The sequence below is a fragment of the Lagopus muta genome, chromosome 17, assembly GCF_023343835.1.
Source record: "Lagopus muta isolate bLagMut1 chromosome 17, bLagMut1 primary, whole genome shotgun sequence".
Lineage (NCBI taxonomy): Eukaryota > Metazoa > Chordata > Aves > Galliformes > Phasianidae > Lagopus > Lagopus muta.
Genome location: NC_064449.1, coordinates 2672822 through 2699141, shown reverse-complemented (window position 1 = coordinate 2699141; position 26320 = coordinate 2672822). Strand labels below are relative to the sequence as shown.

The 26320-nt window shown below is 57.3% G+C and overlaps 3 protein-coding genes across 5 annotated transcripts; 1 reads left to right on the top strand and 2 right to left on the bottom strand.

Moving 5' to 3' along the window:
- Positions 1 to 9: 9 nt before the first annotated feature.
- On the bottom strand, positions 10 to 2127 carry PLA2G3 (phospholipase A2 group III). Its single transcript, XM_048964440.1, has 6 exons — positions 1698 to 2127; positions 1364 to 1631; positions 1128 to 1297; positions 922 to 1051; positions 689 to 817; positions 10 to 609 (listed from the first exon to the last, which is right to left on the bottom strand). The coding sequence occupies exons 1-6, from the start codon at positions 2125 to 2127 to the stop codon at positions 420 to 422; spliced, it is 1317 nt and encodes a 438-aa protein (XP_048820397.1). The 3' UTR covers positions 10 to 419.
- A 618-nt stretch (positions 2128 to 2745) lies between these two features.
- Positions 2746 to 5879, top strand: P2RX2 (purinergic receptor P2X 2). Of its 2 annotated transcripts, none has more exons than XM_048964109.1 (11): positions 2746 to 2840; positions 2947 to 3141; positions 3676 to 3811; positions 3898 to 3969; positions 4277 to 4343; positions 4420 to 4507; positions 4637 to 4717; positions 4895 to 5033; positions 5243 to 5373; positions 5446 to 5602; positions 5669 to 5879. In XM_048964109.1, the coding sequence occupies exons 1-11, from the start codon at positions 2761 to 2763 to the stop codon at positions 5759 to 5761; spliced, it is 1239 nt and encodes a 412-aa protein (XP_048820066.1). In that variant the 5' UTR covers positions 2746 to 2760; the 3' UTR covers positions 5762 to 5879. The 2 variants fall into 2 exon arrangements, with proteins under 2 accessions (XP_048820066.1, XP_048820067.1); XM_048964110.1 differs by lacking the exon at positions 2746 to 2840 and adding an exon at positions 3262 to 3571 and having other exon boundaries at positions 2903 to 3141.
- A 698-nt stretch (positions 5880 to 6577) lies between these two features.
- POLE (DNA polymerase epsilon, catalytic subunit) lies at positions 6578 to 26126 on the bottom strand. Of its 2 annotated transcripts, none has more exons than XM_048964355.1 (49): positions 26036 to 26126; positions 25810 to 25945; positions 25609 to 25689; positions 25470 to 25514; positions 25304 to 25396; positions 24586 to 24740; positions 23403 to 23544; positions 23093 to 23173; positions 22713 to 22820; positions 22492 to 22602; positions 21997 to 22082; positions 21527 to 21646; positions 20980 to 21112; positions 20686 to 20799; positions 20225 to 20437; positions 19731 to 19838; positions 19418 to 19546; positions 19166 to 19268; positions 18897 to 19043; positions 18601 to 18746; positions 18168 to 18316; positions 17719 to 17811; positions 17282 to 17426; positions 16984 to 17141; positions 15765 to 15960; positions 15414 to 15628; positions 15109 to 15211; positions 14553 to 14633; positions 14355 to 14477; positions 14050 to 14268; positions 13607 to 13816; positions 13325 to 13468; positions 13098 to 13238; positions 11751 to 11904; positions 11569 to 11675; positions 11277 to 11453; positions 10797 to 11020; positions 10405 to 10625; positions 10051 to 10255; positions 9716 to 9889; positions 9354 to 9479; positions 9051 to 9183; positions 8748 to 8925; positions 8524 to 8655; positions 8205 to 8398; positions 7789 to 7989; positions 7366 to 7491; positions 7101 to 7190; positions 6578 to 6939 (listed from the first exon to the last, which is right to left on the bottom strand). In XM_048964355.1, exons 1-49 carry the CDS (start codon positions 26074 to 26076, stop codon positions 6826 to 6828), a joined length of 6825 nt encoding a protein of 2274 aa, XP_048820312.1. In that variant the 5' UTR covers positions 26077 to 26126; the 3' UTR covers positions 6578 to 6825. The 2 variants fall into 2 exon arrangements, with proteins under 2 accessions (XP_048820312.1, XP_048820313.1); XM_048964356.1 differs by having other exon boundaries at positions 8748 to 8922.
- Positions 26127 to 26320: the final 194 nt, after the last annotated feature.

Below are 26320 nucleotides of genomic sequence, written 5' to 3'. Positions count from 1 at the left end.
CACCGTGTCACTCTGCCCTTTATTTGCCTTGTGCCACACGCAGGCCCTGACCCTCCCGAGGCACGGCACTGTGCTCCCACCTCTAGAGCTCGGGGTGGAACCTGACTCGCCCCAACTCCCCTGCTGCAGGGGCAAAACCGGGGCTGGGGGTCCTGGCACCGTCCTGCCCGGGGCTCCCACGCCCGCAGCATCCTTCAGGGGCGGTCGCTTTTTCCTGCCCCCTCTCCTTTCCCTTTGCTGTGGTGGCAGCCGCAGCTCCTAGGGATGGCAGCTGAGCCTCCTCCACCCCTTTCCTGCCCCACGCAGTCACGCCAGCAGCCACTCTCGGTGCCATCCTTTCTCTCAACGACCCGACATTGAGCAGCTCCGCCCCGCAGCGCAGCTCCTCCCCACGCACGGTACAGCCCATCCGCTGGGGCTCAGCGGGGCGCGGGGTGCTGCGGGGCTCCCATCCCCTGCTCCAGGGCCACCCGCCGGCACCGTTCGTACAGAGCATCACCGCCGCTCTCCTGCTCGTTCCATTCCCGACGTTCAGCACCGCGGCGCCGCAGCGTGGTCCTCAGATGCCGTGCGGGTACCAGCACGGCCCGGACCGCGGCGTCACAGCTGCTGGAGGAACAGAACACAGAGCGTTGCGGCGAACCAAGCACCGTCAGCCCCGGCCCATCCCCGTTCCCTCCGCACTCACCCGCTCCGGCGCTCCGCTCCGCACTCGGCCTGCGGTTCCAACACGAAGCAGCGCGCGGCGATGCGCTCCGCCAGGAGCGGCGGCTCCGCGTCCCCGGGGCCCCTCGCCCTGCGCAGGGACCTCACCATTCTGCGGGGACAGCGGGGCAGCTCTCAGCACCCCACCCGTCCCCCCTCTCCAGCCCCGGTCTGGGCGATGACGGACGGACGGAAAGGCCGCCGCACGGCACACACCTGCGGGTGCAGTTGCAGTGGAAGAGCGTCCGCGCACCGCCGTTCCGCAGCCCGTACTTCGTCTCGCGGGGCGCGATGCGGTGCTCGCAGCGATCCAGGTGCCGATAGGCTCTGCACAGCCTCCCCAGCCCTGGCGGCAGAGAGCGGCTATCGGACCGAAGCTCTCGGCCCGGGGACGCCCTCTCCGGTCCCCATCCGGCGCTCACCCCTCCGTCTTCCCGCGGCGCTCCCCGCGCCGGTCTCACACCGCTCCGCCTCTCCGACGGCGCCGGGCTGCTCGTCGCACGCGGAGTTCCCGACGGCCGCAGCGACCGCGGTGCCGTAGGGGCTCTGCCGCACCATCGTGGCCACCGGCACCACCGCGTACCGCTCGCAGCTGAGGGCGCCGCATCAGGAGCCGCCCGACGGCCGCAGCCCGCGGCTCCCGCGGCCCCGCACTCACCCGCCCCACCAGTGCCAGCGCACGCACTGCTCGGCGCGCCGCAGCACGAAGCACGGCACCTCCAGGAGGTCGAAGAAGGTGACTCCGATGAGGTCGGAGACGGTGTCGTTGAGGGCCCGCAGGCAGCGGCGGAACGCGGCGTCGCAGTCGCAGTGGCTGACGGTGTGCGGGCGGTAGTTGCGGATGCCGAAGCCGAACTGCAGCGCCTCGATCTGCGTCCCGCACCGATCGTGCTCCCGGCAGCAGCGGTCGGGGCCGCGGAACAGACCTGCGGGCGGCGATGTTCAGTGCCCGCCCCGCCACGCGCGGCCCCGCGCGGCGCCCCGGCCCGTACCCAGCTCGGAGGAGTTGCCGGCCGAATCCCCGGCCCCGCACCACAGCGTCCCCGGCACAGTCCAACCCCTCCTCCGCCTGCGGTTCCCGCGGTGCGGCGATGGCTCGGCGCACGCCGCCCGCCGCCTCCACAGCGCGGCCACGTCCCGGCGCAGCGCGGGCGCGGGAGCGGCGGACGGGCGGCGGGCGCAGGCGGCGAGGAAAGCGCGGATCTCGCGGGGGTCCCGCCGCGCCCAGCAGCCCCGCAGCTTTCCGCGCCCGCCCCACGCGCCCTCCACCAACGCGGGCGGCCCCGGCCCCGCGCTCAGGAAGGCCGCGTAGCGCTCGCCGCCCGCCGCCACCCGCCGCGCGCACACCGCTCCGCCGGGCCAGGCGCGCGCGCACGCGGCGGCCAGTAGCGCCGCTCCCGCCAGCACCGCGCGCGCCCACATCCCGCGCGCGCCCCCCGTCACCGCCGCCGCCTTTAAGCCCGCGCCGCCGGCGGCGCTCCGCGCGCCGATTGGTCCGCGCCGCTCTCGGCCCCGCCCCGCCCCGCCCGGAGCGCGGGAGCCCCCCCGCGTGGCGCGCCGCCGTGCGGAGCGGGTGCGGGCGCGCGGCGCTCATCGCGGGGCCGGGACTGCGGGAGGCGGGCGGGCACCGCGCGGAGCTTCGCCGCCTCCCGTCGGGGCTCCGCGGTGGCACACGGGGGGCAGAGTCCGCCGTGCCACGACGGCCCCGCGCTGTCCTCTGAGTCACAAAGGTCCCGCGGCCGCCGCACGGCGCCCTCGGGGTAACCGAGTGGTTGTGGGGATGCGGCCCCGCCACGGCCCCGGGGGGAGCTGCGCGTCCCCTGGCCTCCTCACGTGCAGCCCAGGCTGTGCTCGCACGGCCAGCCGTGAGCGCGCCGGGGACCGCCGAGTTTGTCTTCGTCTGGGAGATAACGGCACCGCGGCCGCCACCGCTCTGCCCTTCACCCCGCCGCCCCACGCGTCGCACCCGTCGGGCTCCCGGCTCCGCTGACGTGGCCGAGGCCGTGGCCAAGGCCGGCACGGGGCCGAACGCTTCTCTGCGCCCGACGCGTCCCGATGGGCTGCCCGGGCCGGGGAGGTGGCACCGTGCTGGGGGCCGTGTGGGGACAGCGGAGCGGTCGTGTCCCGCGCTGGCGGTACGGCCCTGGCCCCGTCGTTGTTTTGCTGCCAGAGGGGGAACAGAGCCCCGAGGCACGAGCGGAGCGCAGGTAAAGGCAGCCGAACCCACTCGTGTTCCTGCAGGATGGGGTGCGGGTGGCAATTCCCATCGCTTTCTGCATCTCCGGTCAAACCTCGGTGTTCCCGGGAGGTGCTCGTTTATTGCACCTCTGTGAATTCCTTCGGATTTTGGGAAACGCAGCACGGGTGCCCCGAGCACATCCCCTCCTCCTGCTGGGAAAGGAGCAACGCTGCGCTGTGCCCTCACCGCTCCGGGAGGTGAGCAGCTCACCGGGGAACAAACCCCGGGCTTGCTTAACGCTGGGCGTGTTGCGTCCGACCGTTGCACAACCATCACCGATGACTGTTACATCGATGTGCTTTTGGGCTCTCTCACAGTGAATCATTAACCCTCGGTTACAACCACGGGCTGCAACACGCTCTGCTGCCTTTCCCGGCTCTGCTCCGCGCCGGCGGCTCTGGGCCATGTGCAGCCGAGCCTCCCTCCTCAGCCATCCCGCAGCCCCCAGGGAGCGCTGCCGGGTCGGGCCGGGCCGAGCCGTGGCGGGCGGAGCGCAGCGGCGATGGGGCCGGGTTGCCGGAGGGCGGTGAGCAGCTATTCCAGCCCGAAGGTGGTGGTGGTGAGGGACGGGCTCCTCGGCACCGCGTATCGGGCATTGCAGCTCCTGGTGCTGCTCTATTTCATCGGGTGAGTGGGATGGGGTAGGAACCGATCTGATCTGACCCTGTGCTTCGTTATGCTGGCAGCTCTGACACCTGTCTCTGTCTTTGTCCCTGTCCCGATCCCCGCAGGTATGTGTTCATCGTGCAGAAGGGCTACCAGGAGCGAGAGACGGGCCCTGAGAGCTCCGTCATCACCAAAGTGAAGGGCGTGACGCAGTCACCGAGCAAGGTCTGGGATGTTGGGGAGTACGTGGCCCCCCCCGAGGTGAGCTCTCACTCTGCTGCTCTGGAGATGCTCGACTCCTCCTGGCTGTGCCGTGACCGCTGTCCTCCCCCTGGGCTGCTCTGTAGGGTGGGAGCAGCTTCAGCATCCTCACACGGGTGGAGGTGAGCGCTGCCCAGGCCATGGGGATGTGCCATGAGGTGAGCACGGTGGGCACGGGGCAGGGTGGTGTGTGGGGGACAAGCTGTGCTTGGCAACTAAGGGGGGGAGGGGGGAGGGGGAGGGTGAGGCACCAGTGAACACAGCTGTTCCCCATGGCAGGAGGTGAATGGATGTGTGCCCACCCCACCATCCCCATTGCCATTCCCATCCCCATCTCCTTCTCTATTCCCACCCCATTCCCAACCCTATCCCAATCCCCATTCCTATCCCATCCCCATCCATCTCCTTCTCGATTCCCATCCCATCCCCATCCCCATTCCCATCCCAATCCCCACTCCCCCGCAGGGTCCCAGCGCTGCATGCCACTCAGAGCAGGACTGCGTCTCTGGGGCCACGGATGCATCCCACCACGGTGAGCCCAGGAGGCACAGAGCATTGCCTCTCCTCGGGCAGGACCCAATGCTGAGTGCCTGTCCCCTACCTTGCAGGTGTGAGGACGGGGCGCTGCATGTCCGGGGGCAGTGGGAGGAGCTGTGAGGTGCTGGCCTGGTGCCCTCTCCATGGAGGCAGCAGCAGGTACAGGCAGCGTGCTGGCCTGGGTTGTGCACAGCCCCCACCTGGGGATGCATGATAAGGGGCAGCAATGTCCCTGTTGTGAGGCTGGCTGAGAGCTGCAGCGCTCTGTGCTCACTCCTCTGCTCCCAGCGAGTCCCTGGTGGAGATGGCAGCGCAGTTCACCATCCTCATCAAGAACCACATCCGATTCCCCCGCTTCGGCTTCTCCAAGTGAGCACTGCAGGTTCCAGGGCTGATGGTTGGGATCCAGGCAGTGGCCCCTCGTGGCAACAGCAGCAGCAGAGATGCTGTGTGGCACAGCACATCCCTGCAGGGCCCTCTGCAGATGCTCCGGCACCAGTCCTACCCCATCCCCTGATGCACAGCTCCCTACCTTGCTCTCCCCAGGGCCAACATTCAGGCTGCCGAGAGCCACTACCTGAAGAGCTGCACCTTCAATGCCACCTCCGCGCTGTACTGCCCCATCTTCAGGCTGGGCTTCCTGGCTGAGCAGGCAGGCGAGGACTTTGCAGTGCTGGCTGAGAAGGTGCGGTGCAATGCGCAGCCTCACCCCAACATCCCCCAGCATTGCGGGTCCCTCCCTTTTAGCTCTTCTGGGGAGCTCCTTGTCCTGGGGAGGCCACGTCCTGGAGATACAGTGCCCAGGGGATGCTGTGCACCTGGGGATGATGGGCACCTGTGGGTGCTGTGCCTGCAGTGTGCTATTGCTGCACAAGCTCTGCTGCCCTGCTGCAGGGTGGAGTGATCGGTGTCATCATCAGCTGGGACTGCAACCTGGATCTGCCTGACACCGAGTGCAACCCGCGCTACTCCTTCCGTCGCCTCGACCCCAAAGGGACTTTGGCATCGCCAGGCTACAACTACAGGTGACAGCCCCATCCCCTCAGTGTCCCCGTGTCTTCCTCCAGCCCTCACACCTGTGCCCGCACGCTTTCCAGGTTTGCCAAGTACTACAGCTGGAACGGGACCTGCACACGGGTGCTGACCAAAGCCTATGGGATCCGTGTGGATGTGATTGTGCAAGGCCAGGCAGGGAAGTTCAGCCTGATCCCCACGGTCATCACGTTGGCCACTGCGCTCACCTCAGTGGGACTGGTGAGTGTCCCGGGCTGTGGGACTCAGCCCATGGCCCTGCACTGACCTCACTGCGCTCTTCTGCAGGGCTCCTTCCTCTGCGACTGGGTGCTGCTGTGCTGCATGGACAAGGAGCGGCGGTACAGCAGCAGGAAATTTGAGCAGGTACTGGTGGGCTGAAGATGCTCCTCTGCAGCCCCAGAACATTCCCCTCCATCCCCAAATTGACATTTCCCACACAGAGCTGTGCCCATGGCTGGGCACAATGCACCTTACAGCCACCCACTACTGCTGCCAATAAACCATCACTGCTCAGCACGCCTGTGTCAATGGAAGGATGCAAGAACCACTGCTTGCTGCGCTTGGGGGAGAAGAGCCAGGGGAGCTGAGGGGCTCTGGGGCTGCCACCAAGGCACAAACCCTGCCCAGAGGCTGCCTGCAAAGCCACAGTGCTGCTGGCCCCAGCCCAACAGCACTGTGCAGCTGGCGCCTGGCAGTAAGCAAGTGGGGTATTATTTCTGAGCATAATCCACTGTTTTCCTGCTCTCGTGTTACAGCACAGCCTCCCACAGTGGCTCAGGGGAGAAAGCAGGGTGGGGGGTGAGGGGAGGGCTGCAGCACACAGAGCCTCAAGGGCTGTGGGAAACACCCCAGAGCAGGGTAGGGTGCACTGCTGGGGTGGAGGACCCCATGCTGCTGCTCCAGGGCTGTGCTGTAGGACAGCAGTGACTGCAACACACTGTGCTCAGGCTGAGCCCCAGGGAGGCACTGCCCAGCCCCGGCTGCAGCCCTCTGGGACGCAGTTACCAGCAGTATGGGCTGAGCCAGACACTAACTCAATTGCACAAAGCAGCAATCGCATTAGGGGCTGGCTCTGCTGCCCCTCCAGCCCGGTTCATTTGGAAATGAGGGGCACAGCCTTCACTGCTTGCAGCCCAGGAGCAAACAGAGGCAGCTCCCTGCTCCTTCCTGCACAGCCAGGAGCTGCCCTGCTGCCCCTCTGCAAGAACCAGGCGTGCTTTAAACAAAACATTTATTTATACATATTTTACATTAAAAACACACTGGGCTGGCACACAGGGTCACACCTCCAGCACTAACATCCACCCTGAGCACAAGATCCCTATGGAGCACAACTCCCACACACCCTGGCCCCGTGCTGGGCTGGCTGCAGGAAGCACAGCTCCTCCCCTGTTGGTGCAGCGCCCAGCAGTTCCTAACCAATGCAGGATGCAGGTGCAGCCTCAGTGCTGGAGCTGGGGGTTGGTGTGCAGCAGCCATTCGATGGTTTCCAGCAGATGGGCCATGCCATAGTGCCGGGCAATGTTCTGGAAGATGGTGATGTGCTCCATGAAGGTCTAAGGGAGGAGGGAGAAAAGAAGCTCACACGGTGGACAGTGGTTAGAGGAAAGGCAGGAGGGCAGCGGGGTTTGGCATCCTAACCCTAACCCAGTAGGAAAGTCACCACGCAGGGAGCCAGCAGCATGGGGGTGGGCCAGGCAGCCTGCTGCAGGAGTACCTGGGAGGAGATGGTGAGGGCAAAGTCTCCAGCACAGCTGCAGTACACAGGCATGTGTGTGTCCTTCACGCCGTGGCACTTCTTGCACACCTAAGAGGCAAAGGAGCTTGAGGTGGGACGGGATGAGACACCCAGCCTTCTGCTGGGCACACAACAGGCACAAAGACAGGGAAGTGCTGCCACGGGCTGATGAGACGTGTGGGACCAACGCCTCCGTGCTGTTTGCAAGGTCAATCTGCCCCCCCTAGGGCAGCCCGGTGCTCACCAGGTCCTGCAGCATGAAGGCCATCAGCTTCTTTTGCAGGGCTTCCACCAAGGCCATTTCTATGGAGTCAGAGTCGTACTGTGCCTGGCAGTTGGAACACACCCAGCTGGGCAGCACCGATCCGTCCTGGATGCAAAGGGGAGGGCAGTGAGCACAGAACAGAATCTTCCTAAGAGGAAACGGCCAAACAAAGCTGCCTGGGAAGTCCCCAGTGCCAGGGAGATGCAATCAGGGTGAACTCTGCTCCTGGAGAGAATGGAGCACACAGCACTGGGGCTTCTCACAGAGAGCTGGAAAAGGGGGTGCATAGAAATGGGCTTTAGGGGAGGCTGAGCAGCACAGAGCCAAGCAAAGGGCATGAGGGAGGGGGATTGACAGGCATAGAGCAAAGCCACGCTAAAGCCTCTGTGTCCACGGCTGCACCTGGGAGAGGGCTGGGTCCTTGCACAGGTCCAGGTCCCTGCAGAAGTTGCAGTTTCTGCAGATGACTTCAGGGAGCACATAGGAGCTGCAAGGGTCCCGAAACTGGGCTTCATCTGAGAACTCTCCCACCTCGATGAGGCGCAGCAGGTCCCTGCGCAGCTTGTTCACCTGGTTGGTGACATTGGCATCCAGGGACAGCACCTGCAAGAGACAGCCCAGTGAGCACACCAGCAGAGTCCTCCTGAGGACAACTCACACTTCACACAGATAGAGAGCAGGGCAGGGCAAAACAAATTGGCTGCAGATCTGCAGTGCACTCCTGAAGGAAAGCTGTGACAGATCAGAGCCAATGGACTATAGAGTTTTGAGCCCTGAGCACAAACCCTCAGAGAAGCAGCCCAGCCCACCCAGCCGACCTGGCAAACATATTTGATGAACTCCAGAGCAGGGTTGTTGAGTGGCAAGTGGGAGCCGGGCAGCACTGGGAACAAGTCTGATGGCTCAGTGGTGTGTCGGGAACCAGACATCTTCTTCTGGATCTTCTGCGTGATGGTGAAGAAGCTCTGAGTGAGCTCATTGGCCACGTAATCCTGTGAGAAGGTGATCATGCCTAGGGAGACCAAGTGGAGAGCTGTGAGTGCATGCAGTGCAGCTGTGGCCGGCCAGGTTGGAGGCTCCCTGCCTTCCCCTGGGCTGCAGCAATGCCAGCCCCAAAAGCCCACGCTGGGCACCCACCAGGCATGGCTCCTGTCTCGCCCTGTGCCTCCTGGGTCACCTGGCTGGTGCCTCTTCTCTTGACAGGAGTGCTGCCGGGGGCATTGCGCCGCAGCTCCTCCTTCATGCTGTGGTACACGGCCACGATGTAGGCTGCAGGGACACCAATGGGGACAGCCCGTGTTGGGGCAGCAGCAGCCGCCTTGTTGCAGGGCTCTTGGGATCAACTGCCAGGCCCTACTCACCCGACACAATCATCAGGAAGTAGTTCTGGCAGGAGGCAGCCTGTGGCAAGAACTGCACGATGTTCCAACTGTTCTCCAGCAGCTCCTCCACGTTGGATTCGTCTTCCTCTTCTTCCCCTGCCTCCTCCTCTTCCTCACTGTCTCCCTCCTCCAGTGCTTGCTTCTTGCTGGTATCCTTCTGGAACAGCACACAATGAGTCAGTGATGTTAAAGAGCTCCTCGGAGCCAGATGATGCCTCCCCAGTCAGCTCAACCCCAGCCTCAGCTCAGCTCCTTGGGGACTGAGTGCTTCCTCTCCCTTACCTCCCCGCAGTGGATGCGAGAATGCACTTTTCCCTTGATACCTCCATAATTGGCTGGATCCATCCAGAGCAGGAACTCCCAGCAGCGGGAGAAGGAAATAGTCAGAGAGTGGAAGATCTCCTTTGAGTGGATGCTGGAGGGAAGAGACTGCAGTCACCCATGGCATCAGCATCTGCCCTAATTAACAGCCTTCTCCTTGGGATGGAGTGATGTTGGCAGCGACAGGGCAATCACCCATGTTCTCCTGAAGGTCCCTTCTGGACTGAATCCTACAGGAGCTCAGGGAAGCCAGGTGCTGCCCACCTGTTAATAATGTACTCCATGTAGCTGATGGCATCCTCGATTCGCCTCTTCTTGGTGCACAGGATGATCCGGTTGAAGTTGGCGTACACCACCGAAGAGCCGAGGCGCCTGAACTCAGCCACCAACCTGCAGGCAGAGCACAGGAGCTGCATTCAGCATGCAGGAAGAACCACTGCCATCCAGCTCCCCGTTAGCAGCAAACAGCACAGCGGCTCTGAGTCACTGCCCATCTGCAGCCCTGTGCCTTAGGAAGATGCAACAGAAGGATCTGGTTGGGGGTGCCAACAGCATCCCGGTCACAAATGTCACGCTATGCCTGTCCCTTCTTTCTCAGGGCCTGGCAAGCTCCCGTTCTCACTTACTGCAGGAAAAGCTTCTTCATCATGTTGTGCAACGTGCGGTGCAGCGCCGGGTCGTAGAGCAGAGAGGAAGGAGAGCGAAGCCAGCGGTAAAAGTGAATGACCTGGTTGTCTGCATAGATGTTGTGGTACTGCGTGATCTCCTTCACCCAGCTCACCACCATGCTCTTCAGAATCCTGCCAGGGAGCACAGAGGAACATCACCCCACCGGCCACAAACAATCCCTTCCTCCTTCCAGAAAGGGACAACGCTTTCAGAGATATGCAGGATGATTCTGAGGCCCTCAGCCACAGGGTAAATAAGTGCCTCTGTAAGCCTCCAGCTCCTCCAGCCCTACCTGAATGTGTTGGAGCAGAGGGCGGTTTCGTCATAGCTGGCTGGGATGTTGGCAGCTTGGTTCCCTGTCACCATATCTTCCAAGGATGCCTGCTGAATTACGTCAAAGCTGATGCTCATGCTGGAACCCCCTTCCATATCATTTACATGATGGGACTGCAGCACTGTGTTCACAGCCAGGCTCTGGATGTCCAGCTCCAGACACACTACGAAGAAGCACAACCTCTCAGCAGGTGGGCAGGGCATCCCCATCCCAGACTCTTCCCAGTGCTGCCATTGGCATCCATAAGTTAGGAACTGCATCCAGCCCTGTGCAGTACACACAGAGCAGCACACCTGGCTCTGCCCTCCTCACCTGTGGAATAGCAGCCAGGGTTGTTTATCTCCACCGAGGCTCTCTCATCAAACTCCATGACGAGGCGGTTGTCATCGGCCTCCTTCCCCCCCAGGTCTGGGCGGGCCGTGGGTGAGAGCCACAGCAAATGGTTGTGACGACGGAGGTGCCGTGAGAAGAACAGGTCAGAGCCAAAGGTGGAGATGTCATCAGGGAGGTTCCCGATGGGAATGTGGTAATATCTGGAGGAAAGGGAGAAGTACAGTCAGCAGGAGTGAGCACAGCCACGCCTGTCCCAACAAGGGACATGCAGCACCTGCCCTTGGCTTGGCTGCAGTCTCTTCTCGGTGAGGAGCCTGGCAACCCTAAGGGCGACGTGGCAACCCCAGTGCAATGTGGCCAACCCCAGGCACCTGCTCATCTCAAAGGCCTGCGACAGGCACGTGTCCAGGTTGAGGTAATGGCGGATCATCCGTCGGGCTGCGTGGCGCTGCCAGTCCAGGACTGAGTAGCTGATGTCATCCGACACCCGGATGGGGACCAGGGGGAACTCCTCCAGGATGGGAATGCCGCTCGCCAGCCGCTTCAGCTCCCAGTTGGACTGCACAGCAATCAACGTGGGACCCCGGCGCTCATCCTGCGAGCAGAAGACACGTCCTGCACGTCTCCAGCCAGCACCAGTGCTCCACTGGAGGCCAACAGGGCCACGTTCTTCATCCCTCTGTCGGGACTGCACCTTCAGCACTGCACACAGCACCTCTTGAAGCATCGGGCTCCGCAGCAAGCCGCTCAAAGCGTGGCAAAACCCCACAGCAACACCCACATCTATGCAGCAGTGCCTCCCACAGCACCTTCTTCCCACAGCACACCCACGGGGTGCCTCCAGCTCTCACCTTGTAACCCAGCAGCAGCCGCTGGATGGCTCTGCAGATGGCTTTGGGGTCGGTCTCGGCACGCACTTCAAAGGTGTGCTTGTCTGGAGGCAGCAGCTCCTCGCCCACCCTTTCCAGCAGCGCGCTGCGCTCTGCTGAGAACATGGTGGTGAGGTTTGGCATCTGGTTGCTGCGCACCTGGAACCAGAGCGTGATGCAGTGAGGGTGAGGGCTGCATGCTGGGAGCCCAGGACAGGCTATCACTGATGAAAACCCGCTGCTGTCTGCATAAAGAAAGCCTCCAGGCTCCTACCGTGTCCAGCACAAAGACAGCAGCCTTGCGCTGCGCGGGGACGAAGAGGCCGAAGAGGGCCCTGCTGCCCTGGGAGCTGTGGTAGAGGTAGATGTGGCGGATGCTCCCTATGGATGAAGAGCATGTGAGTGGTGTGTGCTGGGGGCCAGGCACACCATCAGCAGCTCTGCCTGCTGCCTCACCCGGCTCCAGGTAGGGGAACTGTGCCAGCGAGCGCATCTCCAGGTGCTCGATGTCGAAGGTGTCAGCCTCACGGCCCGTCAGGTGCCGGGCGAGCTGCCTGCTGACCATGCAGACACAGCCCAGCTGGATCAGGGCCCTCAGCAGCAGTGGCACCTGTACCGAGAGACGTGGTTGGATGGCAGCCCTCAGCCTAACTCCCCTCAACATCCAGGCTGAGCAGGCTGAACCCAGCTCAAAAACGTGGGCATCTGTGGTGCCTCAGGCCTGGCTTTGGTGCCGCTGCACACCGTGTTCCTAATTCGTGTTTGTTCCTATCTAGACCCCACATGACCTGCCATCCCTTAATCATTTTGTGTTTATGCCAATACAGCATCTTTTTAATGTCTCTGAGCACTTTGTTTTATCTCAATTATTATTTTTAATTGCCTCTTAGCTAGCTTCTTGGTTTTATCTGGTTCTACTGATTAAACATCACAATAGTGGAGGGGACTGAGGTTTGCTGCTGGAAGATTTTGTAGTTAAAAACACCTCTGAGCAGACCAAGCTTTTCCTGGTTAGAATCTGTTCCTGCTTCAATCTGTAGTAATTCTATATTGCATTTTAGTTACAAATTTGTTTGCCTTTACATTTCTTTCCACATACAGCACCACTCTGAAAATGGTGCAGCCTACTCTGCCTCTTCTATATAGGTCAGATCCCGAGGCTACAGTGACTTTTCAATTATATTCCCATCGCTGGGTTTTCAGATGCTGAATAAATGTCCTCAATTAGAAGCAAGCATCCCAGTTTCTCCTCTTCATTTTCAGGCTGCCACTGCTAATAGCACAGTACATTTCACGTTGGTTTGATGCTTTACGTGTGTATAGCTGAACCTCATTTAGGTTCTTTGCTCTTCCCCAGAATTTCAAGCTGTGTCTCGTTCTTCTTTCTGGCACACCATGATTTTATAAACTCATTTTAGAGGATTAGAGAACTACATGGGGGTTTTCCTCATCTTTACTCTGAATTGTCTGTTTATTCATCTTTCCTAGTTTAAATATAAGCAGTCTCATTCTGCTTTGGTTTAGAGGAAGATCTTTCTGCTTAAAGGTCTCCAAATAAACCCAACCCCCTTTCCTTGACATACCTTAAACCCCATATTGCTATTCTTCACCTCTGCCCATGCACAAGTGGTTACATTCCAGAGTACTCCACTGTGGTGGGTCTTTGACTTCCAGTCTGTAACTATGCCCCTGCATTTTTAACTTCCAGGTGTCCTCTGCCATTGCTACTCACAGTAAGAGCAGCAAGCTACCACTCAGCACTCCTTAAAAACATGGAGGGAATGCGAGCACCGGAGGGGTTACCTGAGTCTCATACACTCCCTCGATGTCTGGAGCAGAGAGGTCAGCGTTGATCTCGTTGATGTGCTCCTGGTACATGTCCTCAGGGACTGAGTACTCGTACAGGTTGTACACCAGGTTCGATCGGGGCAGGATCCTGTTCACCTGCCAATAGAAGGGGCGCTCACAGCACGAGCTGAAGGGCAAGGTTTCCCTGTCCTAGAAGCACTGGGGCTGGAACAGCTCCTCACCTTCCTGTACACCGCTCCCTCCTCGGGCTTGGCGACGCGCTGGTTGACGTAGAACACCCTGGGGATGCTCAGCTTGATGCAGTGCAGGTCGCTTCCAATCACTGCCCACAACCTGAACAGGCCAGGCTGGCTGGTCTCAGCGATCTGCAAGGACCCAGGTTTCGAGACGGCATGAGCGGGGAGAGCCAAGGCGCAATTAGCTCTTACACACAGCCCACGGAGCACTTTGGGGATCTGACACGGCCAATGAGCAGTCGCACGGGCTGAGATTGGCAGCAATACCTGCACGATCTGCCAGGGCAGGTCCAGGATGCTGCGCGCGGTGCGGCGCAGGTAGCTGCCCAGCCCCCTGGACAGGGCATCGCGCACCACCCCGCCGCCCGCCGCCGTCCCTCCGTCCTCCAGGCGCCGCCTTTTCTGCCGCTCGCGTCGCTGCCGGGCCTGCAGCTCCCATTTCTTCTGGTGGAAACGCAGCCAGGCCACGAGCTCCTCCTGCGTGGATCGACGGTGTGTGAGGGGCGACCCCAAGAACCGGCGCTTGCTTCCCATCTGTGCGACCCCGAGTGCTGTGCCAGCAGGCCTTCCTGCCCCAGCCCGTGCCCCCACTTGCCCCCATTTGGCCTCTCTCACTTGCATCTCTCTTTGTAGCCACAACCCGTGGAAGCAGAGTGGGCTCAGAGCTTGGCACACGGCCCCAAGCCTGTCCCCCAGCTTCCTCTGCCCACCTTGGTGGTGCCCATGGAGGGAGGAGGACCCAGGATCTCCCGCCAGGACTGGGACAGCTCCAAGCTCTGGGACATCTCTTGGCTTTCCTCTGCAGTAGGGACTCGCTTCCGTTTGTTTGCAATGGGAACAGATGGCTGAAGGCTCTTGGCAGCCCCAAAATCCTCTATGTCGCCAACCTGTGAGCTGGGTGTGCCCTCCTGGGGCTGGTTGGCGAAGACCTGGGGGGGAAGAAGGCAACAGGAAGGCGTGCTGCAGGACCAATCCCTGCTTAGCACAGCCAGCACCCTTCCCTTGCCCTCCTTACCTGCCTCTTGCCTTCAGAAGTGAAGAGCTCGTTGATCTTTTTCTGTTTGTACACATCATTCTTCTCCAGGAGTTTCTTGTGCAGCCAGTCCGGGTGCCGGACCCGTGGCACCGGGTTCTTTACCTAAGGAACAGCCCCAAATCAGAGTCCCTGTTTAATGCTCTCCTACCAGCACGGAATTGCTTCCCACTCCTGTACCTGCTGCAGGGCTGCAGGAATAGTGATGATTTTCTGGATGGTGCTTCCCAGTCTCTCAATGTAGTAGTCCCAGTCCAGAATCTGCAAACAGGGCAGAGGAGTGGGGAGTGAAGGAAGCAGAACAGAAGGATATAAGTTTAGGTTTTGCCATTAGATGTGAGATTCAGCACTTCATACAATGGCTTGGGTTGGAAAGGACCTTACAGCCCACACAACCCCAACTCCTGCTGTGTGGCTGCCCTGTGCCCCATCCAGCCTGGCCTTGGGCACCTCCAGGAATGGGTGCATTAATCCCATAATCACGTCATCAATAAAGATTTTGAAGAGTACTATTTCCAAGATGATCCCCTGAGGGACACCATTCCTCAGCAGCATCCACCTGGACGCAGAGCTGCTGATCACAACCCTCTGGCTGCGACCACCTGATAAATTCCTTATCCTCTGGATAGTCAGTCCTTCAAATCTGTATTTTCCTAGGGATTCCTCACAGCTGCTGCCCACACGGTGCCAGAGGGACGAGCTGCCCCAGCAGAGCCACAGGCCGTGCTCAACTCACCGCCCGAATGTTGAAGTCCTGCAGCGAGGGGCTCTTCAGCCATTTTCGGAGGTAGTGTTTCCGTACGCTGGGCTCTGCTTGGAAGATGGCAAGGGGGATGGCCCTGGAGAACACAAGGAAGCACTTAGTGGCCACCCAGAGCAACGTCCTGGCTGCAGAGCACCCCCTAACCTCAGGGTTTTCCCCTCCCACCATGCAGCAGCTGTACTGCATTACACCTTGCGAGCCTCAGCCATTCTCTCCTTGCTGTCACCCTGCTGTGCCCACATGCTGTCACAAGCCTCGGCCCTTCCAGACATGGCTACCTCTCAGTGACAGGAGAGCCCTCAGGTTTCTTGGAGATGATGAAGCGGCAGCTCAGCCCTGCATCCTTCACCATCTGGTCCCCCAGGAACTCTGCCAGGCGCTTGGCAGTGCTGATGGAGGTGGATTTCTGCTCCCCATAGTCCTCCAGCTTGCGAGACATGGAACGGTTCTCTGAGATGAGCTCAAACAGCTCCGAATCGGGCATGTTGGCAGCCTGAAGGCGGGGGGGGAACAAAAATATACAGCAAGAGTTTGGTGATTAAACATCACAGCATCCAACCAGCTCTTACATATACTTTTATATCATTTTAGGGATGCATGGAACAGCCAACCTGCAAAGCAATGCGTACCTTGCTGTACAGCACATCCAGCCAGTAGTCAGCCACCTTGGCCACAGAAGCATAGACCTCCTCCAGGGTGGTGCCTTTCAGGAAGGCTTCGAATACAGAAGACTGGAATATCTTCACCAGCTGCAGCTCACCCCGGCGCTTCACCTCAAAGCCCTTCAGCTCAGCCAGGGACCCATCCTCATTGAACACTGCATACCTGGGGCACACAGACTGTGTCAGCTGTGAAAGCACAAAAGTTTGTGCCCCAGCCCATCAGTACCAACTGGGGGAGCTGAACTGCACACCTGTAAAGACCAGGGGGTGAGACAGGGCAAGGTGGTGGAGATGCGGAGGGAGGTATCAGAAAGAGCTTCAGAGAAAAGAAGGAAGGTTTGTAAGCTTAGCAAAATGATTCAGGGGAAACTGGGTGTAGCTACTGATGTGGTTCTAAGAATATGCTACCCTCTTCCATTTTTTTGCTTTTCCCTACCCATTATTTGTAAGTATGTCTCAAGATAAACCTTAACAGAAGCTCAGCTAGAGGAAGAGAGATGATACTCAAGTCTACATTATTTTGACAGCCCAACTCACTAGTATGGCTGCATACTTCCTCCACTGGTGATGGTGCCTACCAGTGGTCTCTACGTTATTTCCATTTGAGCATGACCAAGGAATAAATGCCTTTGCCAACACCCTGAAACCACAGGGAAAAAGGAGGCCCTGAGGGAAGAGTCCTGTGTACAGCATCCATTCAGTGCTTGGCATCAGTTTCATCTGTCTGGCATAGACATGGCATGGAAAGGCATTGACAGGGGATGGCAGATGTTAGAGCTTGTCTGATGGGCAGAGAGCACAGTCAGGCTGAGCATTTTAAGGACAGAGGGTCCTGAAGGATGGAAATGGTTTTTCTGAGTTCAGACCCAGGTCCACAGGCACCTCTGTAGCTCCACACTGCTGGTGCTCCCACTTGGGTTGCTGTGGAAAAATCAGTAATATTTGATGACAACTGCTTTCCTATAATGTAATAATATGTAACAGCAGCACCTATTCCTTTTGTCCAAAAAAGAGAAGAAAGGGGTAACCTCACAGAAATGAATTACTGGAACTCCTGAGGGACAGAAAGACCAATAGTGGTGAATTCAAATGAGATGAGGTAGAGCATAACCAATACAAAAAGTCTTCAGAAGGAAAGTCAAAAGCTACCTGGGGACATAACAGTATTTCAAGCTTTGAATCCTACCTTTTCTTCAGTTTCTTTCCCTCCTCCTTGGAAGCTGGGAGGATCATGGCCAGGTAAGGCCCATCTACTTCAAAGAAGATGCTGTTCTCTGAGCGTGTGACGTAGGTGAGAGAGGCTGGGTCCTGCAGCTCCTGGTACTGATCATTTGTGAAGCCTTCCTGCAGACACAGCCCCACAAGAACAGTCTGACTCAACAGCTGGGCTGGTTCTACCAGGAGATACCACACTTTCTCTCCTTGTCAGTCCTCCACTCATTTCCCCAGCCTCCAAAGCTGGCTGGAATGGGTGTGAGACTCACCTTCACCAGGATGTTCAGCATAGCACCTGGATAGGAGATTGTCACCTTTGGCTTCTTGGCATTGGTTGACTTGATGACAAAGTTTTCTGGGAAGCTGTTGGGGAGGACACACCAAATCCCATCTGTATCCAGTTCCAGAGGCCTCCTAAGGAAAGAAGGAAGATCACTCAGGAAATCAGCAGCTGATACCAAATAACAGCTGTGCTGCTGCCTGCATAGAGGATGCAGCCTACTGCTCCACTCTCCTGTCCCTTCTTTAAAGTAAGCCCTTGTAAGTTAGCAGACAAACCACCAGTGCCAGCAATCTGAATCTTCAACACAAAACACTGATCTTTCAGCACCTGATGTTCCCCCACCAGTTCTCTGCTCCACAGACTCAAACCCCACTCTCACTGTGTGCAAAAGAACCTCTATTTCCCAACTCAACACACACTCACCCAATCTGCTCAATCAGTTCCCTGGCCTGTGTGATGATATTGGCTCCTGTGAAGCAGACAATCCCGGCCATTTCCATGGAGTACCATCGAGCTCTGGGAACAGAGGAGTCCAGCTGAAGGGGATGCACTGCTACCCCACAGCCAGCTATGGGAAAGGGCAGGAAGGCATCCAGAGGGAGAAGAGCAAGGAACAAAGCAGCACTGCGCCTTGGTAGGCCGCTCTCCTTTCCTTCTACGTGGTTTCTCAAAGAAAACACAACTAGAGAAGATTGCTGTCCCTCGTTGCTCAACACTATAGGTCTCAAAGATCAGAAGTCATTAACAGAAGCAAGAGGGATGTGTTCCAGAGATCACCTCATCCCTGTGCTATGGAAGCAGGTGAAGGAAGTGGCAGTCTCCCCAGAACAACCCTGGGTGCTCCCTGGAGGACTCAGCCAGCTCACACTCACCCTTTCCGCATGACGTAGCCATAGAAAGAATTGAGAATGCACTTGTGTGCCAACTGCAGGGAGTCATAGAGGATCTCCATGTTCTTGCAGCGTTTCACTTCAGAGGCGTCTCCTGTCTCCATGGCTGCAGACAGCTTCTTCTTCCACACCTGGGAGTGACAGGCAGAGTTGGAGAGGTGCTGAGTGCCCTGTCCTTGGAGACACCCAAGGTCAGGTTGGGCTGGGCCCTGAGCACCTGATCACCTGTAGGTGCCACTGTTCATTGCACAGGACCAGATGGCCTTTAAAGGTCCCTTCCAACTCAAACCATTCTATCATATCCCTACTGAGTACAAAGGCTGAACAAACCCATCCTTCAGGGCTCAGGCTTCCAGCAGTTGGTGAGAACTCCCCATCCTCAGGTGGACAACGAAAGCAGAACTCAGCCCAGTACCTTGTGCAGCCCCTTGAACTCGTAGCGGCGGTCCCTGAAAGCTCGCACCGTGTCCACATAGAAGGAGTTCTCTCGTTGGCAGATGGTGGTGACCCTCTCCTCCACCTTGGTGACATGGATCTTCTTGTAGGCTTTGCGGCAGTAATCTGGTCAAGGGAATAACACAGGTTGTTTCTCAGCAGTCGGTGCCCACTATGGAGGGAGGAGGTGGACACACAGAAGGGGTGGACAGAGCTGCACGAGGTTCTGGCTGAACAGCATCACTCCATGCCTCAGCTCATGACATTAACTCTTACCTGCCAGCCGCTTCTTCTCATACTTGGCTTGTTCCTCTCGAGAGAGCTCGTGGAAAGCACGGGGTGCTCCATCGGGGTAGAGTGGAGGGAACTTCTCTGACTCCAACTGCTGCTGGATGCGGTGGTACTCACTGCGGCTCGCAGGCACTGCAAGGAGAGTTTTCCAGAGGAGAAGCAGGAATCAGTCTCAGCATCATCCAGCGGGGCAGCAAGGTCCCTACTGTGCTCGGCCTCACTGAGTGGGACAGCAAGGTGTCCGTTGTACTCACTGAATTCTCCTCTCCATTGCCACGTCATCCGGCGCTGGCAGTTGGCCCCTGGCTTGTTGAAGTCACAGGCAGCACACGTGGCCTCATCCACCATTGCTGAGGGCTAAGGAAGAGACACATTTGTCAGATGATGCTTGGTTTCGACCCCACCTTTATTTGATGCCCCTGCCCTGAGCAGAAGGTTCACCCCTGCTGTTCAAGGGGATCAAATCAGAGAGATGATAAAACAGAGACTGTCCTGATGTCACCCACCTGCAACCTGTTGGTCAGAATGATGTTGGGGTACATGGCCCCCACATCTAAATGGTAGATAAGGGGACACTCAATTCGGTTAGGGACATCCTTCAGGGAATTCAGTTTGACTTTGATTTCATCACAGACCTGTGGAGGGATGATGCAGAAATGAAACTCAGATAGGAAGGAATTAATGTGCCAAATACATGTTGAATTTGGTTCTTTACTTCTGCATAGAGGCACTAAGAACTGAAAGGACCAAAGGAGGAGCACAAGGGAGAGCAGCACCAAAAGCTTTGTTGTGGACCTCCAGGGCAGAGGATGACATTACCTCCTGGAAGTTGGTGACTTGATCCAATGGCAAACCCTCCTCCTCCTCAATAGCGTGCCGGAGCGTCTTCTCCACATTCTGCACCAAGTAGTCAAAGGCAGCAGGGTTCTGCAGGGGCATGGGGACAGTGCTGAGCCTGCTTCCAGGCTCCTGCTTTCAACACTGCTAAGTGTTGGCCCCAGTTTGGAGACCAAAGTGTAGAACAGCACATCAAGGTGCACGCAAAGGCACCAGAGTAAAACACACATCGCAGGGAAGAAACAAAGGCTGCTCCTCTGCCTCTGCAGCAATTCTACAAACAGCCAGCACGAGGCCACAGAGCTCCCCATCCCTTCCCAGCTCAGCCCAAGCAGCTTCAGGTGTCCATAGGGTCTCCTAGAGCACTCCTAGAGCCCAACCCCAGCAAAAGCAGATGGGGAACATTAACACCAATGGAGGATCACCCCAGAGCACCGTGATCTGCACACACACAGGATGGTTGCAGGGCCCTTTACCATTTTGAAGCGGCAGGGGATGTCACTACGGAACACCCCCGACTCCAGGGCTTCCACGTGGCCTCCAACGTATGTCTCTGAATCCAGCACGTGGCCATCCTCTGTGAGCTTGTTGAATTCCTGCTCCTGCTTGTTGGGGAAGATGATGTTGGCATGATAGGCTTGAACCATCAGCAGCGCCTCGCACAGCGTCCCAGAACCTTTTCTTAACACCTGCAAGAGAAAGCAAACCTGCTCTCAGAAGTGCTACACAGGGCTTGTGGGACCAGGGTGGCTCTGCTCGTGGGAAGGCAGGGGTGGAGAAAAAGGAGCAGCCTCCAAGTGCTCTCCCCCTCCTCTGTTGATATGATGGGAATGGATCAAGGCAGCAGGAGTCAGCCCTATTGCCAGCACATCGTGGTGCTGTGGGAGATGCAGCTCTTTGCCCAGCAGGCAATTTGTTCTTCTCAGAGTGCACTCACCTCATCAGGCTCCATTGGGATGATGGTGCACAAGGCAAAAATGAAAGGGTGCACATATTTCATATACATGTAATAGGTGGCAACAGCATCGGACACTGAATAGGTGGCCAGGGTCTGTTGGAGAAGAGTGAGAGCCAAATTAATCCCAGTTGTATGTGATACAGCAGCTCAACGATAAACACAGAATCATTAAGGTTGGAAATGACCACGAGATTCATCAAGTCCAACTATCAACCCATTCCCATCGTGCCCTCTGAGCCATGTCCCTCAGTGTCACATCTACCCTGGGAATACCTGAGGCTCCTCCGTAGCCATCCGGCACATCTCTTCAGGGTCCAGCTCCACTGGGTCGTAGCCCAGTTTTGCTTTAGCTGCTGCCTTCAGGTTGTGACTTCCCACTGGGAGGTAACTGTCTCTCTTCACCCACCTGGACAAGACAGTGAGAATGTGTGCATAGAAGCCAGCCCTCACCTTCAGAAAGGGCTCAGGCGTGCAAATAGGATCTTGACTGTATCTCTACCTATGCACTTAAATCCTGACCAGGCATTACTCCTTTGCTCACATTTACACTATTACCACTCTCATACCTCAGTGACTTAAAGGCAAACAAGAGGAGACACCACCAGGACAGCAAAGTCAGTCAACCACCCTCCGAACACTGATCCAGGGGGTAATCCCCACCAAAACCTCAGCTTCTGAGGCAGACTGCAATCTCACACAAACGTGTCCTTTCCTGTTCTCCCCATGCCAGGCAGGTCAGGAGACGGTCCAATTTTTGGTATTTTACATAAATCCAAGAGATAACAATGCAGTTATGCAGCAAGGAGGCAGTATGTGGTACCTTAGGCAGTCCATGTGGATGCACTGTGATGCTTTGTACTCTCCCTGGCTGTCCTTCTGAAATCCAATTTCCTGGTACATGTTAATTCCATGAGCCGCAGCTCTTGCTTCTACAAAAGGCCTGGGGGAAGAGGCAGCATGGGACAGAATTCAACAGCCATTTCTCTTCATTTCCACCTACAGCTCCACAATCATTTTGTTACAAATGACATACAATTTGTTATCTATCTGGACACAGTGAAAGCTTCCTGCTTTAATGTGAATAGTTATAATGTGAATGAAAAGTGATCTACAGAAGTTCATACTTCAAAGGCACTGAACAGGGGATTCAGTGACATGACAGCATGTCCCACCCAGCCCCTTTGGAAGCAACACAAAGGAAAGGACATCAGGGCTGTACCCGACCCTGACCCACAGCTCAGGTCACACCTTCCCAGGAGGAACTGGTTTAGTTTTCATTCCTGATCTTACCAGTCAAAGAAGTCTCCATTGTATGTGACAATGATGGTAGGCTTGGTCTCCTGGACGTGTTCAAACCACCTCTGGATTAAATGAGCCTAGTGGGAAAAGAAGAATAAAAAACCATGAAGCAACTTCATCTCCTTGACAGAGAGACATTACACATAATGCAGTTTACTCTGCCCTTCCCCTGTTCTCCCCACCCAGCCAGAACCTCTCTTACATCCCTATCAAAAAGCCTGACAGAACCTACAGGATCATAGAACCATAGAATGGCCTGGGTTGTAAAGGACCACAGTGCTCATCCAGTTCCAACCCCCTGCTATGTGCAGGGTCGCCAACCAGCAGACCAGGCTGCCCAGAGCCACATCCAGCCTGGCCTTGAATGCCTCCAGGGCCCCATAAGTCTCTCCATGGGACAGAGTGCTGTGCAGTAAGTTCTCTTTGGCCAGCAAGACAGCCAAGTGTGTAAAAAGCAGCTGCATCCACCAGGCAGAACCTACTTACTTCATCTGGCTCATTAAAGACACAGAAGGGACCCTCATACTCCGGCTTGGGAGTGAACTCAAAGTCTTCTATATCCTCAGAGACGATCTCCCTGTTTGTGATCAGGTAGCCCTGGGAGGTGACAAAGAGACAGAACTGACATCTCCTGGCTGGAGCTGGAACAACAGCCTGCTCCCCAGTTTCATGGCTGCAGCATGAAGGTGGCTGTGCCGTCCCATTACCTGCCCATCAATCATGTAGGAGATCATCATGATCTGGTCTGTCTCCGCATCAGGAAACTTCAAGGGGAGTTTGGTGGTTTCGATGTCGAAGGCGAGGACAACGGGATCCTGAGTAAGGCCAAACACATGAAAACAGATTCTAAAGCTGAATGGAAGGCGATTCCTATCAGGCTTTCCAAACCCAGTGCTGGTGCAGTGGGTGAACCAGCTCCTCTCGGTAACCACGTACCCAACTCAACAGCACTACCCAAACCCAGAGCCAAAACCTGCCCCATGAACACCATGGTGTGACACCATCTACATGATGAGAACGACTGCTGGAAGTCAGCTTCTAGGAGAACATCCATGTGCACAGAGTGCTGCCCTTTGCAGGTGCTCACCGGCCGCTCCACCAGGTCATCCCTGCGGCTGATCTCAGGGGGGAAGGTGCTGCCGCGGTACCGCACGTTGTACCAGTGAGCCTGGGAACAGAACGGTGGGCAGAGCCTTACTGCAAAGCTGCTCCCAGCAGTGCTTCTGCTTGTAGACTAAGAACAGAGCTCTGCAGATTAAGCATAATTCAGGAGAAAGGCACGAACTGGGGCTGCACATCAAGCACTTGACTTTTCTGTGCAAGTGACTGAGGTGAGAGCGCAGCAGTGCAGGACCAAGAACAGCAGTGGGAAAGCACAGCATTTCCTCATCCCTTACCACGTGGATCTTCAGGTCGATGGAGAGCCGCACGTGGTAGGGCACGTCATACTCCCGCATGTCCACAATGTTGTCCATTTGGTTGGTGACCTTTTTGGAGGCTCCTTCCTCCACTGTGGTTAGGCTGCCTCCAGCCAGAGCACTGCAGGGAGCAGAGGAAAAAGGCAGCCTTTAGAATCACAGAATCACCAAGGCTGCAAAACACCCACAAGATCACCCAGTCCAACTGTCCACCCATCACCAACAGTTCTCACTGAACCACGTCCCTCAACACAACGCCCAAACGTTCCTTGAACACCTCCAGGGTCGGTGACTCCCCCACCTCCCTGGGCAGTCTTTTATGTGAGAAGGTCAGTGCTCATCTTGCACACAGCAGCACTGACTGTACATGACTATATGAAAGCAACAAGACAGCAACAACACCCAAAGAGCAGATGGTGGTTGGTAAAGAACAGAATGAGAAATGTTTCCCTTTGATACAATGACCATCCTTGTGGAAGGATGGTCCTATGGCTGAGAGCATCCTTTCACTCCCCATCTGACATTCACTTTCTGTTATACTTATGTGTTACATCTGTGCAGAGGTACTGACAAAATCATACAGATATCAGTATAACAAAATGGGTTTGGATTCACAAAGTATGGTAACAGGTCTAAAGATAATGGAGCAGCACAGGAGACACTCTGGCCAGCAAACATACACCTTCCAGGTGAGCAGAGAATGCTATTTCCCTTGTTATTTCTTCTTCCTATATGTTTCAATGGAAATCAGACATCAGGGACAGGAAAGCAATGAGAAGATTGATTTTTTCATTTGGATTTGCTGGCAGACTTTAAAAACCTGTGGTGTTATCAAGCGTGTTTCCAGTTTTGTAAAGAGTTGCCCATTCTGGTAGGAAAAGGCTTTGTTTTGTTTTTCCTTTAGTCACAGCCTGTACTAAGGATGCTCTCGGTGCTCTGGGAGAAACTGAGCGATCGTCCCCAGGGAACAAGGGACTCAAGAAGGCTGCAGGCAGGAACCACCACAAGACAGAGCATCCAAGGGGCTCTGGGGCCCTCTTGAGGCACAGCACTGAGCTGCATGAACTGTCCTGGAGCAACAAGAGGCACACACGGATTCAGTTCTCAGAATGGAAAATCCCTAAGAAACATAACACCAAGGATCCACGGGAAGAACTCTCACCTTGACAGCATGGATGTGTACACGTCACTGGCATGGTCACGCTCCCTGTTCTTCCTTACAGCAGGGAAGATCTCCTTCCTCACCTTCACCAACTCATCCACCGTGCTGAAGGACAGCTTGAGGTAGTGCCGTTTCAGCCCCACCAGGTGGTTGGGCTGCAAAGCAATGGGAACATCAGGGTGGGTGGTGAGATGGCTGTGACAAGAGGTGCTGGGGAAGGCCAACTGCAATGCCACACAACTTGAGCGTGTCATGAAAAGACTGTGTGCTTGTGGAGAGGAATGAAACGGCACAGCTGCCCAGGGAGTGGTGGGGTCACCATCCCTGGAGGTGATCCAGAACTGTGGAGATGGGGCACTGAGAGATGTGGGCAGTGGGCACGGTGGGATAGGTTGGGGCTGTACTCAGAGATCGTAGAGGTTTTTTCCAACCTTAATAATTCCCTACATTATCACTGAACAATAAGTAACGTGGTTCAGATGCAAACATGGGTAAGAAGCTGATGTGGAGCACACTGCTCCCTTCAGGACACACAGAGGTGGGTGATGCCCATGGCCACCAGTGTTTACAAGGCATTTGGTTCACATCCCAACAATGTGCTTAACTATTAGCCCTACAGCGCTCCTCATCTCTTAAAGTCCTTTCCACCTGCATTACTCTGTCCTGTTCTTCCCAGCCCCTTTTTATTCACTATCTGGCAGTGCAGAGGAATACAAACCAGATCCAAATCTTCTTTTGGGACAGTTTCCAGCTTCGCAATCTTTCCTTGGAACTTCTTAGCCAGGAAGGAGGACACCTCCCGCTCGCAGCCCTGCCGAGGAGCACAGCTCAGCCCTGCACCCCCACGGCCCACGCAGCACAGCAAGGGCAGGGCTGGCTCTCACCTGCTGGGTGGCCACATAGAAGTAGGGTCTGTACGGCAGGGCCACCTGGGGGAGTGCACACAAACACATACACTGTGATGGCCACCTCACCGGCACTGGTGGGGGAAACAGGGGGTGGTCGGCAGAGTGCAGGGAGCACCTTGAAGCGGCTGCCATCCTCCTGGATGAAATAATAGTCCACAGCGCTCACCGCCCGCCGGTCCTCATCCAGCACCTCGGTCTGCAAGCAGGCACCACGTTTTCAGCTCCGCTGAAAGCACAGCTCGGTTGGCAGATCCCAGCCCCCCCCTCTGACCTCTCCCCCCCCCCCCCCCCCCTCCCCACTCCCACCGCTCCGTACCGGGTGCATGTTGATGAGCCAGCCAGTCCGCTCGCAGGGCTCGGAGGGCCGCTCGAAGCCGAACAGCGCGTCCAGTCGGTCCGTGCGCTGCGACCGCTCCAGGCGCTTGAGGGCGGACAGCGCGGGGCCATCATCCCTGCGAAGAGTCGCACCGTCCAGCGCCCGCTCCCCCCCGGGCTGCCCACTCCCCAACCCCCCGGGCTGCCCACCCCTCCCTGCTGCGCACCGTGTGCCCTCGGGGTCGCCGCCGCCGCCCCGCAGCACCATCCCCGCAGCCGCTGCAGAAGGGATTTCGCGCGCTGCGCTCAGATCCCGCCAGTTACAGGCTCCGCCCCTCGGCGAAAGAACCAATCAGAGAACGTCGCAGCCCCTTCGTCCACACCTCCCGCCAATCCCGGGCGCACGGACCTGAAGCCCCGCCCCACACATGACGCGCACATCTCGGTCTCCAGGCCACACCGCCGAGCGGGCGATAATTAAGGCGCCTGCGCAGAGGTGGCTGTCCCCCGGA

Excerpts from the sequence above, each read along its gene's own strand:
- PLA2G3 (XM_048964440.1), bottom strand. The coding sequence starts at position 2,127 with ATGTGGGCGCGCGCGGTGCTGGCGGGAGCGGCGCTACTGGCCGCCGCG. Across the intron at positions 1,298-1,363 it reads CGCTGGCACTGGTGGGGCGG|CTGCGAGCGGTACGCGGTGG; the intron begins GTGAGTGCGGGG and ends CGGCGCCCTCAG. Across the intron at positions 610-688 it reads GGAGCGGAGCGCCGGAGCGG|CAGCTGTGACGCCGCGGTCC; the intron begins GTGAGTGCGGAG and ends CTGTTCCTCCAG.
- P2RX2 (XM_048964109.1), top strand. The coding sequence starts at position 2,761 with ATGGGCTGCCCGGGCCGGGGAGGTGGCACCGTGCTGGGGGCCGTGTGG. Across the intron at positions 5,374-5,445 it reads TCGCCAGGCTACAACTACAG|GTTTGCCAAGTACTACAGCT; the intron begins GTGACAGCCCCA and ends CACGCTTTCCAG. Across the intron at positions 5,603-5,668 it reads CGCTCACCTCAGTGGGACTG|GGCTCCTTCCTCTGCGACTG; the intron begins GTGAGTGTCCCG and ends GCTCTTCTGCAG.
- POLE (XM_048964355.1), bottom strand. The coding sequence starts at position 26,076 with ATGGTGCTGCGGGGCGGCGGCGGCGACCCCGAGGGCACACG. Across the intron at positions 11,905-13,097 it reads AGGGAGTGTATGAGACTCAG|GTGCCACTGCTGCTGAGGGC; the intron begins GTAACCCCTCCG and ends CTCTCGGTACAG. Across the intron at positions 6,940-7,100 it reads CCCTCACCATCTCCTCCCAG|ACCTTCATGGAGCACATCAC; the intron begins GTACTCCTGCAG and ends CTCCTCCCTTAG.